Genomic DNA, 12,845 nt, shown 5'->3' with positions numbered 1-12,845 from the left:
AGAAACAAAAGACTAATCAAAATTTCTAATGATACCTTAAAAAAAAGTTTTTTTTTTGTTTTGTTTTAATTAAGGAAGTACCGACTTGAGTGAACTTTTTTAAGCTGGAGGACAGTCAACTAATTATTTATTTTGCTTGACTTGACTTTAAGTAAAAAAGAGACACACCTGTGGACAAAACTGCCTAGTTATTAGAGATGGACCATCAGTGGCACTTTTGCTGTGCATATTCCAAATCCTGTACATAAGCTGTATAGACAGCTGTATCTCATTCCTGAATCAAACTTGAAGGGAAGTAAGGACAGAAGGGTTTTTCCTTTCTAAAGGTCAAACTGCTTTCAGGTATGAGCTTATCTAATTCCGAGAAACAAGAGGAGCAGAACTGGGCAGATCTTAACTTAGCAATATTCCTGAAGACTGAACTACTTTCCCGCTCATCTTTCTCACCTCTCTCTTTCCTCACAGGTACATTCCGTTCCCATCACTCCTTTCACACTCCACCTAAGCAATTCTTTGGTGAGTGATATGACTGCAAATTGTGTCTACTCCTACATAATTTTTAGGAACAAATTACTCTCTGTAGGTTTCTACTGTTTAAATTATTTAAAGGAATTAATGTTTTCTCTTCAAGTGCTGATTTAGTAGCAAGTTTTAACCTATGACAGGTTTCTTAACACTGTTGGGTTTTATCCAAATCTTAAGACACACATTTCCATTATGTTAAGGTACCTAAATGTCTTCTTTCAAGAATTATGTTAGAGACAGAAAAAATATATTATACACAAAGTTAAGGGTTCTGACCTCTTAATTCAGTATCAACAGCAACAACAAAATACAAAAAAATGCTCAGAATAAAAGTTTGCAGTTCTAAAGTATGATCTCTACTCTAGAGTATCAAAAAGGCCAAATGAGCTTTCCTAAGTGAGTTTATGCAACTCACTTCTACTTCTCAATTTTGCAGGAATAGCAAACCTAAGAGACTGCAGTTTCCTCACTGTTATCTCTTTCAGTACTAATCTCTGTGTTTGAGATCAAACACACTTCAAGGATAAAATTTAAGTCAGGTTAGAAAAATCCCCAGATACAGTCACAGTCAAAAAGTACATACTCTATTAACAACAGGTAAAAGTCACATGTGAACACAATGACTGAGAAAACTTCTGATAAGGTTAGGGATTTAAAAACTCACCATCCAGATGGAAGGTCCCAAGTTCTAATAGAGCAATCCATTGAAGCAGTTATTAACCAACGACCATCAGGACTGAAAGTCTTTAAATTAAAAGAAAAATATAAATAATACAGGTGTGTATACATGTATGTATGTATGTATATCTGTATATTTAACAGTCAAAGAATGTAAGAAATGAAAAGATAATGCACATTTCATTAAAAAATGTTTGATGCATAAAATGTAGACCACCTCTTCTTATATAAAAGAAAATACCATTTCTTATATACCCCTGAGGATACTGCTAAGGATTAGGCTTTTACATGAATTATAAAACTTTTAAAAATGAATAGCAGTACATAATTTTTAATTTTTACTCCATAATCTATTTATAGACAATTAACAAAGGTTTGACTACTGTTTTTAACATAAACCTGTGCTGACATCATTCAATTAGAAATATTTTATTAGCCTAATTTCATTTATAAAGTATCTATGAAGCTTTGAACAAAGCTACATTTCCAAGAGTCTATTCCAAAATGATTTTAAAGAATGCAAATTCTCTTAATGTAGATAAGTTACTGAAAAAGTCCTTTTATTTGTAGATTGTTAAAAATATTTTCTTCCTTAATGATGTTTTAAATATAATTTAAAACCACAATAATCCTATTTTCAAAATAAATTTAAACAGTAAACTACTTATGTCACCATAAAGAAGTTGTATCTTCTCTATAGATAAAAATGGAAAAGTAACATGAGGTTTAAACCAGGTCAGATGTGAAGGAAGACCTAAAAGGAAAAACTTTGAAGTTTATATTGAAGTAGATTGTTCATCCAAGAGACTAAACACACCACAGGGATTATGACCGCTGGTTTATGGATTATGACCATTCATATTAGCAAATGATAACTGGAATAAGTGAACTCTAACTTGGTCATCGGGCTGCAATGATGCTATGGAAACTTAAACCTTAAAGTATAGAGAACTCAATTTACAGAAGGACAGTGTAGACAATGAGGAATGGGAAAATGACTCTGATAGCTAAAGTCATGTTATAAAGGCTCATAGATTTAATTGAACAGGAGTAATTTATTCTTGACTAGGAGAAACTCCACACACAACTCAAAAGGAAAGAAACAGGAAGAACAAGTTGGCCCTGACAGATGTTTTCAAAAATGAAACTTCATCAAAATTACTTCACTTCTACCCTCATTGCTATAGATGCTGTCACAACAAATTCTGTTGATGAGTAGTTATGCCAATTTCTTATCTGCAGAACAACATAATTTCCTGGCCATTTCACCCCTACTTTTAAGGAAGTGGGTACACATTGCAAATTCAGATTTTTGGTGTGAGAAATGATAAGTAAATGCAGCTTGTGGGGGTGCCACTAAATAGCTAGGAATTTTATTTCTGTTTCAAGTAAATCAAGATATCTGCAACTGATGTCAAGTCTTCAACATACACTGTTTAAACTGAGTACTTCTTACCATATTTCCCACCATAAGAACATAACAGTAAGATAAAATACATATTCACTAATTAAACTCTTTTGAAATTAAGATAAACATTAGAAATAACACTAAACTAGAATAAACCAAGTATCAGATATGCCAGGTCTCCTACTATTAATTCATTATGCATGCAGAAAACAGAAGTGAGTTCTCTCAGCTTAGTTTAATACTATGTCAAAAATGATTTACTTATGTTTCAATGAATCATTCTGGCCTTGTTTAGAGTTACAGAGGAAAAAAATGAACTCTTGGATGAATGCTTTAATCTAATGGCATTATCCTGAGAAATAGTAAAACTTCTTTTCTAAATTTTCCTTAAAAAAACCTGCTTTGAAAATTAGTCTCCAAATTATTTACTCTGAACATCTCATATGATGAGTTTCATGCTATTAAAAGACAGCAGTTTCAATTCTTAGGACATTTTTAACCTAAACAGAAATAGAAATGAATCAAGTTTTATTTAGACATCTAAAGTCTGTTTTACCATGTCATTTATTTGGCCTTGGTGTCCAGAAAACTCTCTGACAATCTTCCTAGTTTCTATGTCCAAAACACTGATGGAGAAGTCGTCCAAGGCGAGTCCCAGAATGCCACTAGCAAGACAAATGCATTAGTTTTAATAAACGAACAAAAACAACCTCCTGAAATTAAAATCTCAGTTACTTAAGTTTTGTTAATCAAGTGTACCTTTGGGGGAAGTTAAGCAAAATGTTCTTTCATATGAAAAGTTTGGTTTTTGCTAAATTACATACGGCTGACCACTTTACAAGAGGGTTACGGCACTAACCCTCTACAGTCAAAAGTCTGCATATAATTTTATAGTTGGCCCTCCACGTCCATGGTTCTGCATCTGTGGACTCAACCAACAATGGATTATGCAGTGCTATCGTGAAGTATTAAGTGAAAGAAAGTTGTGTCTAAGTGGACCCGCACAGTCCAAACTTGTGACGTTCAAGGGACTACTGTACTTTACTTAAATTAAAAACTTTCTCTATAAACATCAAGAAGAAAGTCCATCACCATTAAACGAAAAACTTTACCTGTCTCTATGTAGCAGCATTGAATTTGGAGATGAATCGAGGCTCATAGAATGAATCAAAACTTTGTTTTTAAAGTTCCAGAACTTGAGTACTCCTTCACTACCAGCTGTAATTGTCAACTGGTTTAATCCATCCACTGCAACACCTCTAACAGATCCTTTATGGGCTTTAAAGCATATGTTAAAAGAAGAAAGAAATAAGAATTGCAATGGCCTTTCCGAACACTAGACAAAGAGTGATTACTTTATTTAAATATCTAAGTTCCCACTATTCGACTTCCCTAAAATCTTTAACATGGATTTTAGGGAACAGAGGGAAAATTATTCTATTACGTGAGTAATAACAAAATCCACCATCAGGTTGATGCCATGGAAGGTTTCAAAAAATAGTTAATATATTCTGTTTAAAGCAAGGAGAAGGAACCAAAAACTTTAATTTCTATAATATCCACTTTCCCTTAATAAAACTATGACTTTATTCTCTTTGAGTATTTCAATATGGTGTTCTGCCACAAAGGGCTGACAATAACCCATATGCAACTTTAGCGAAATGCCTGGAACTCTAGAATTTAATAAATGCCAGTGACAGTCATTAGCCTTTTATCTATCTGTAATACTTTTTAAAAAAAAAAAAGAAAGAAAAAAAAGGCCAATACCTTGATCCCTGCCGAAACTTCCTCGGTGTATACCTGACTGCATGTTATACACATCAACAGCTCCCGATGAGAGACCAATTACAGCAAAGTTTCCACAGGAAGTTATATCTACTGCCTTAGGAAAAAAATAACACAAAAGACAAAGAAAGTAACTAATACTTTTATTGTACTTTATGGTTTCCAAATATTTATCAATTGTATTACTTTTTTAAAAAGATAATAAATGCATCACTTGATTAATTTTCTTAAACATGATTATTTTGGGGTATATTAAAAATATCTGCTTGATTCTGCCTCCACACTCTAAGTATGGAGAAATCCATACTTCCAAGATGGCAAAACATAACCAAAATTAACTCGACTGAAATTTATAAAGTCAGAAAAATGGTATATCAACTGGTATTTGATTTTTAATTTACTCACAACGGTGCTGAAGTCAAAGCATCCCACTGCCTAATTTCTTATCACCTTCCTTTACTTTTGTAATTGTTTCTACAGCAGATACAAAACTGAAATCATATTAGCTTCAGTTCAAGGGGAAAGTCCCAAGTATTTTAATTACAACTTTTTTTTTTTAGGAAGGAAATATACAGTAACTGGAGAAGGAAATGGCAACCCACTCCAGTATTCTTGCCTGGAACATTCCATGGATGGGGAGCCTCGTGGGCTTCAGTCCATGGGGTCGCAAAGAGTCGGACACGACTAAGCACACAGTACATACAAGATAATGCATGGAAAACATTTAGTTTATAAAGTTTCTGTAAAATAAACTCCTATTTTAACACTTAGAGCAGCAATATTATATTAAAAAGATGACTTTTTTTTCTGTTAAAAACATGAGATTGGCCACATGGTGGGTCATGGCCAGAGAAATCCTTGCCTGCCACTGTGTGTTAGTCAGACGTCACCCACCCGGAAGTTCATTCAAGACTGCTGAGTTTATGCCTAAAGAAAGAGATGACTTCTAAGACCTAAAAGAAAATACTTACTATAGGATATCTGCTCAAAACAGTAAGACTGATACACCACTGAGTCAAGACATATTTACATAGCATCCACATTTGACTGTGCTCAACTTATATATATTTTTCTGGATAATTATACCTTATTTCTTACAAAATGTTTTTAGGTGGGAAATCAAACATTAATCTTAAAAAAGTATTCTGTCTTCCTAAATAGAACACTAACATAATTTTTCCTATTTTGAATAATTCAAAAATTTATGCTACGTTGTCTAGTTATGGTCTTAGGAACTAATGAAGATACTAGGCTATATTGTTGTAATTGTTTAGTCACTAAGTCGTGTCTGACTCTGCAACCCCATAGACAGTAGTCCACCTGGCTTCTCAAGGCCAGAACACTGGGATGGGTTGGCATTTCCTTCTCCAAGGGGATCTTCTTGACCCAGGGATCAAATTCACGTCTCTTGCATTAGGCAGGCAGCTTCATTACCATTCAGTCACAGCCTGTAAGTTATGATGGTCCTGAAGGCACTACTATACATTAGTCCCCCATATCCACAGAGAATACGTTACAAGACCCTCAGTGGATGCCTTTAATAGTGGATAGCACCAAGTCCTAAATATACATGCTTTTTCCTATACTAATGGGCAGGCAGTGTATAGAGCATGGACATGTTAGATAAAAAGATGATATTAGAGTGGGACAGTGCTGCTCAGATGGCATACAATTTAAAATTTATAAATTGTGTAATTCTGGAATTTTCTATTCAGTATTTTCAGACTAATGTTGAATAACTGAAACCATGGATGGGGGCACTGCTATACTTTTTGGAACTTGAGTTTATTTTAATAGGCTTTATTGCTGTTAACAGGATGGCTTCTAAGCTATTTTTTTAAGGCAGCGCAACAGGAAAAATGAATAAGGTGAGAGGGTTACCTGTGAGTGACAAATTGTACTCTGGCGCACTGGCTATCTAGTAAACACTGGTTTATTGTATACTGGTTACTGCCTTTGCTCCAGATAGCTAACTCTGCCAGACAAATGACGCAGCACCAGCTAAGTATCACTGTGTTTGTGTCTGTGTATATATATACTGTGTGTACACACACACACACACACACACACACACACACACACACAAAATGTTCTAGGGGTGATCACTATAGGCTAAGAGTTAAAAATATAGGTTCTAGAAGGAGTGGTCTGAGGTTCAAATCCAAGCTTTCCACTAAGTACTAGTTTTACTAATCTTGGGCATATTACTTATTATATTAAGCCTCAACCTCAATTTTACTGTCTATAAAAAGAGGCTAACAATATTCCATATCATAAGACTGTTGTGAGAATAATATAAAATAGCATGTGCCAGGCAGAGAGCCTGGAACAAAGTAAGCACACAAAAAATGTTAGCTGTAATTGTTAATTATACTACTATTATTATAATAGCTACTCAACTGTTCAGGTAAACTTGAGAAGTTTAAGACAGAATCTCTATGGCTTAGAAATAAAAGTTTAAGAGTGGAGTTTTGTACTATGGAAAACAGAGTATACACACTGACAAAAAAAACATACAAAATAGGATCAAATCAATTATATTTCCATATACTAGCAAAAAACAATCCAAAATGAAATTAAGAAATCTATTTACAATAGTACTGAAAAGAATAAAATACTGGGAAAAATTTAACCGAAAAAGTATGAGACTTGAATACTGACAACTATAAAAAATTGGTAACAGAAATTCAAAATCTAATTAAATGGAAAGCCATCTCATGTTTATGGATCAGAAGTAATATTAAGATGGTATTACTCCTCAAATTGAGGTGTGTAACCAATAAGATCTCCATCAAAATCCCAGCTGCCTTCTTTCCAAAAACTGACAAGCTGATCATACTGAAATGCAATAGACCAGAAGAGCCAAAACAATCTTGAAGAAGAACAAACTTGGAAGAGTCAATCATCCTGATTTTAAAAAACATTACTGCAGAGTGACCATACTCAAGACAGTGTCATACTGGCATTAAAAAAGACACAGACTCACTCAAAAGAACAATCAAAGAGAACTGTGAATCAGAAAAAAGCCCTCATTCATGTCAAACAAATTTTGGCAAAGGTACCAAGACCATTCAATGGGGAAAGAATAGTGTTTTGGGCAAATAACACTGACGTAACTAGACATCCAAATGCAAAAGAATGAACTTGGACCCCTATATGATATTGTACACAAAAATTAACCTTAGAAGGGTTACAGATCTAAATTTAAGAGCTAAAATTATGAAACTCTCAGAAGAAATTACAGGAGTAAATCTTCATGACCTTGGGCTAGGCAATGTTTTTCGGAAAACCACAAAAATGGCTGGACTTCAAAATTAAAACCCCTTTATGCTGAAATGACACCAACAAGAAAAGGAAATGAGAGCCCATAGAACATGTATGCTTAGTCGCTCAGTCGTGTCCGACTCTTTTTGCGACCCTTTGGACTGTAGCCTGCCAGGCTCCTCTGTCCATGGGATTTTCCAGGCAAGAATACTGGAGTGTGTTGCCATTTCCTTCTCTAGGGGATCTTTCCGACCCAGGGATCAAACCTGCATCTCCTCCATCCCCTGCACTGCAGGTGGATTCTCTACCCACTGAGCATCAGCCCACAGAACAGGAAAAACTATTTGTAAATCATATATCCGATAAGGGACCTGTATCCAAAATACATAAGGAGCTATTACAATTCAAGAGTAAACAAAAAAGGAACTCCATTAGACAATGGGCAAGTCCTATGAACAGACATTGCTCCAAAGACACAGAAGTGGCCACTGAGCCACTGTGAGAGAGAAGACCCTGATGCCAGGAATGACTGAGGTGGGAGGGGAAGGGCGGCAGAGGAGGATACGGCCGGATGGCACCACCGACTCGACGCGTGTGCAAAGATGCCCAACACTGTCAGATTGCCGGGAAAACATGGAACAGAAGACACAGGGATAAACTACTCTATACCTACCAGGACAACTCCAAAATCACGGCAGATGGTGACTGCAGCCATGAAATTAAAAGACACTTGCTCCTTGGAAAAGAAGCTATGACCAACCTAGACAGCATACTACAAAGCAGAGACATCACTTTGCCAACAAAGGTCTGTATAGTCAAAACTATAGTTTTCCAGCAGTCACGTATGGATGTGAGAGTTGGACCATAAAAAGGCTGAGCACGGAAGAATTGATGCTTTTGAACTGTGGTGTTGGAGAAGACTCTTGAGAGGTCCTTGGACTGCAAGGAGATCCAACCAGTCCATCCTAAAGGAAATCGCTCTTGAATATTCATTCAAAGGTCTGATGCCAAAATTGAAGCTCCAGTAACTTTTGCCACCAGTGTGAAGAGCCAACTCACTGGAAAAGACCCTGATGCTGGGAAAGACTGAAGGCAGGAGGAGAAGGGGACAGCAGAGGATGAGATGGTTGGATGGCATCACTGACTTCAGGGACATGCATTTGAGTAAGCTCTGGGAGATGGTGATAAACAGGGGAAGCCTGGCATGCTGCAGTCCATGGGGGTGCAAAGAGTTGGACATGACTGAAGTGACTGAACAACAAGGACAGCAACGATCAAAAGGAACAGACAAACACAGTGTTGCCAAGGACACACAGAAACTGGAACTCTTACACACTACTGGTGGGGATATAAGATTGTGCAGCCACTTTGGAAAACAGGTTGTCAGTTCCTCAAAAACACTAAACAGTTACATTATGTTAGGTGATCTAACAAGGTATAAACACAGAGACTACAAAAACACATGTCCACACAAAGCTTGTGCAGGAGTGTTATTTATAACACCCCAAACTAGAAACAACACAAATGTATATCAACTATCAATGGCTAAACAAAGTGTGGTTTTATCTACGAAATAAAATATTATTCATAAAAGGAATAAAGTACAGATACATCCTACAACATGGATGAATCTTAAAACATGCTAACTGAAAGAAGCCAGTCACAGAGGCTGTGTATTATATGATTTTGTCCGTGTGAAATGCCCAGAGCAGGCATTGAGGTTGCCTGGGTTGGGGAGATGGAGGGAAAAGTGAGAGAATGACCATTATTGTTAGTGGGTATAGGGTTTCTTTTTTAGTGATGAGAATGTTCTAAAATTAGACTGATTAGATTTTGTGATAACAGCAAAATTCTATGAATACACTAAAACACACTAAAGTATACATTTTAAATGAGTGAATTTCATGATAAATAAATTTTATATCAGTAAAACTTATTTTGAAAAAGCAGAGGCAACAATTCTGCAAACCAAATTTGACATAATTTCTGTATACCTTAAAACCTGAACTCAATAGAAGTGAAGTCGCTCAGTCGTGTCCGACTCTTTGTGACCCCATGGACTGTAGCCTACCAGGCTTCTCTGTCCATGGGATTTTCCAGGCAAGAGTACTGGAGTGGGTTGCCATTTCCTTCTCCAGGAGAACTCAATAGAAGACTTATGTTATTATCAAAAGAAAACAAAATATTAATAGAGTAAGAAGTTACAAGTTAACAGTGGCATTAGAAAACTATGTTTAAAAAAGGCTTAGGCAGTAGTCAATCAGACAAATATAAGAAATAAAGAATTTATTTATTTTTTTAGAAATAAAGAATTTAAATAACTCCTATATCTTTAACTCACTAAAGATTTAGCTGAATCTTACTCCTACATTAAAAGAGAAAAGGAAGGCAGAAACCTTAAGATTCATGTTCACTGAATATAATACTATATACGCAACACAGTTCAGGTAACAAAGTATATTGATAAATGCTGAAATCCCCCCTCAAAGGGTATTCTGAGTAATCCTATATTAAACAGAAAATTTAAGTAACCAATATACTATATTTAGTTTAGCAAAGCTTAACTTAAACCTTTAATAAGTTAAAATCTTAAAGACTTTAAGATTTTAAAATTTTACAATAAGTTTTAAATAAATTGCATTTATTTTAAAATAAATAAGTTAAAATCTTAAAGATTTTAATAAAATTATAATAGAATTTTATTGAGATTCTAATAATTTTAAATCTTAAAATCTATAATAAAATTATATATAAATCTATATATATAGAATTTCCAGCTTCTTTCCAAGCTGGAAAACTGTAACACTAGTAGGGAATAATTTCAAAATGTTAAACTATGTTCTTTGTTCTTTCAACGAATACTGCCAGTAATAAAACTGAGTATAACCAGACAATCACAGGACAGTTTCACAGGAGGAAACGCCGTCGCAAACACATCGCTTACTGTTGCGGTTGTACTGTCTGTCTTCAGCCCTCCTGGTCTGAGAAAGTACGCGCCTATGGTAGATCTCTGGTAGTTCCAGGTGGAGCACGAGAGCTTACCCTGATGGCAGGCAATGATACCGTCCCAGTCACTTTCACGAGCTTCCTCTAAAACATAATTAAAGTCACTCATTCATTCACCTGTTTTATTTAATAAGCATTTAATACGATATGTTATAATTCAGCACTAAGATACAGTATGGTAAACAGGTAATTCCTGCTAACAATGAGTTTCCAATTGAACAAGAGATTCTGATTAGAAGAAATTACAGTAAGATTAAGTGTCTTCTAAGAGCATTCAGGAGTTTACTAAGAGATCTGGGGAGAGCAATAAATGGCTCCTTGAAAGAAGTAAAACAGGTAGAAATTAATGGAGTGGGGGGTGTGGAGAGGAGAGGGACTGAGACACATACACGAGGGCCCAAGCGTAACTTGAACAAAATTAAGCACAACAAGTAAATGCAGTTTTTTCCTGAGAGGGGTGGGAGGAGGGCAAAGCCACTGGGCCACATTACCAACAGTCTTAAAAGCCATGTTAAGGAGAGAAGATTCCACCCAAAAAGGTAATTAAGGGGTCACTGAAAGATTTTTGAGCATATGACAGGGTACTTAAAGTAAAAAAAAAAAACAAAATATATATTATTACTCAGGTTGTTATAAATGGAAATGGTGCATAAACAATTATTTCTATGATAGTTTTCACTCAACAATCTTATCATCTATCTACATTTTTCTTAAAATTATTTCTTGGAATGATGCACTGCTCAAATGACACAGTTCACTAAGACCTCAGTGTGTTTAGATCTTAATTAAATTAGCCAAAGCTCTATGTTATCAGTTCTCACCTTTTTACTTTAGTGACGTTCTTATACCAGGCTTATAATAGAATAAATTAAAATAATTACAAAATAAAATAGCAAATATTGTTTATTACAGTTTAGAGAGAACAAAGCCTAGAACAGTCATTTTCAGTCTTCACACAAGACGTGCATGCATGCATTTGGGATGCATCCTGGATTCAATTGTTTGCTAAAACATTTATTAAAATGGAATAAATAAAGAGATTAATATTAGAGTGACCCTCCAGATGCTTATTAGTATTTGTAAAAACATTTACTAAAATGGAGAAAATAAAGAAACACAGAAGGAAATAACTGACAGGGCAGAATTCGAAACACAGCACAAAGCTTCTTACCAGCTGCAAACTCAGTGACTGGTGGAAGTCTCACTGACATGGTATTCTGAAGTCCTTTACGTTTGACTCTCTTTTTATTTATTAATCCTGGGGTTAGGTGAGAGAGAGGGGAATATAGCTATGAATTCTTCTCAATGAAAAATGTATATAAAAGAAAAGCTAATTTGTTGAACTTTATATGTCAAGTTCAAGATATTCCCATTTAATTGAGGTACAAAATATATATGATGTTATTACCACTATCTTAGTGGTATTAAAAACTGCATTAGAATATAAATGAAGAGACTGCATTTACAATATTAGCAAAAAAATTAGCAAATTATATTAAAATATATAAAATACCACTGAGTAATCATAAATATGCAGGACCAATAAGAGAAAAACTAAAAGCCTTCACTGAGGAACATTAAAGACAACTTGAATGTTGGGGATATATCATATTCCTAGATGAGACAATTCTTAAAGATATCAAAACTCTCCAATTTGATTCTAAGAATTATAATTGTGGATATTGATTTAAAATTGATTCTGTATTGGTCTTTACCTTTCTGGCTTACTTCACTCTGTACAATACAGCATACTAACGCATATATATGGAATTTAGAAAGATGGTAACAATAACCCTATATGCAAAACAGAAAAAGAGACACAGATGTACAGAACAGAATTTTGGAATCTGTGGGAGAAGGCGAGGCTGGGATGTTTCGAGGAAACAGCATCGAAATATGTATATTATCTAGGGTGAAACAGATCACCAACCCAGGCTGGATGCATGAGACAAGTGCTCGGGTCTGGTGCACTGGGAAGACCCAGGGGAATCGGGTGGAGAGGGAGGTGGGAGGGGGGATCAGGATGGGGAACACATGTAAATCCATGGCTGATTCATGTCAATTTACGACAAAAACCACTACAATACTGTAAGGTAATTAGCCTCCAACTAATAAAAATAAATGAAAAAAAAAATTAAAATTGATTCTGAAATTCATCTGGAAGTATATACATGTATGA

General features: G+C 35.1%; 1 protein-coding gene across 1 annotated transcript in view; it reads right to left on the bottom strand.

Moving 5' to 3' along the window:
- The window catches only part of WDR36 (WD repeat domain 36), a 42,196-nt gene that overhangs the window by 14,513 nt on the left and 14,838 nt on the right, over positions 1 to 12,845 (bottom strand). Inside the window, exons 11-16 of the mRNA XM_020889511.2 lie at positions 11,838 to 11,924; positions 10,605 to 10,750; positions 4,379 to 4,493; positions 3,724 to 3,889; positions 3,168 to 3,276; positions 1,190 to 1,269 (exon numbers count right to left, since the gene is read on the bottom strand). Coding sequence (XP_020745170.1) covers positions 1,190 to 1,269; positions 3,168 to 3,276; positions 3,724 to 3,889; positions 4,379 to 4,493; positions 10,605 to 10,750; positions 11,838 to 11,924 — 703 coding nt within the window. The remainder of the gene's footprint in view (positions 1 to 1,189; positions 1,270 to 3,167; positions 3,277 to 3,723; positions 3,890 to 4,378; positions 4,494 to 10,604; positions 10,751 to 11,837; positions 11,925 to 12,845) is intronic.

The sequence above is a fragment of the Odocoileus virginianus genome, unplaced genomic scaffold (assembly GCF_023699985.2).
Source record: "Odocoileus virginianus isolate 20LAN1187 ecotype Illinois unplaced genomic scaffold, Ovbor_1.2 Unplaced_Scaffold_8, whole genome shotgun sequence".
NCBI classification, from domain to species: domain Eukaryota; kingdom Metazoa; phylum Chordata; class Mammalia; order Artiodactyla; family Cervidae; genus Odocoileus; species Odocoileus virginianus.
This window is presented reverse-complemented; position numbering and strand designations above follow the sequence as displayed.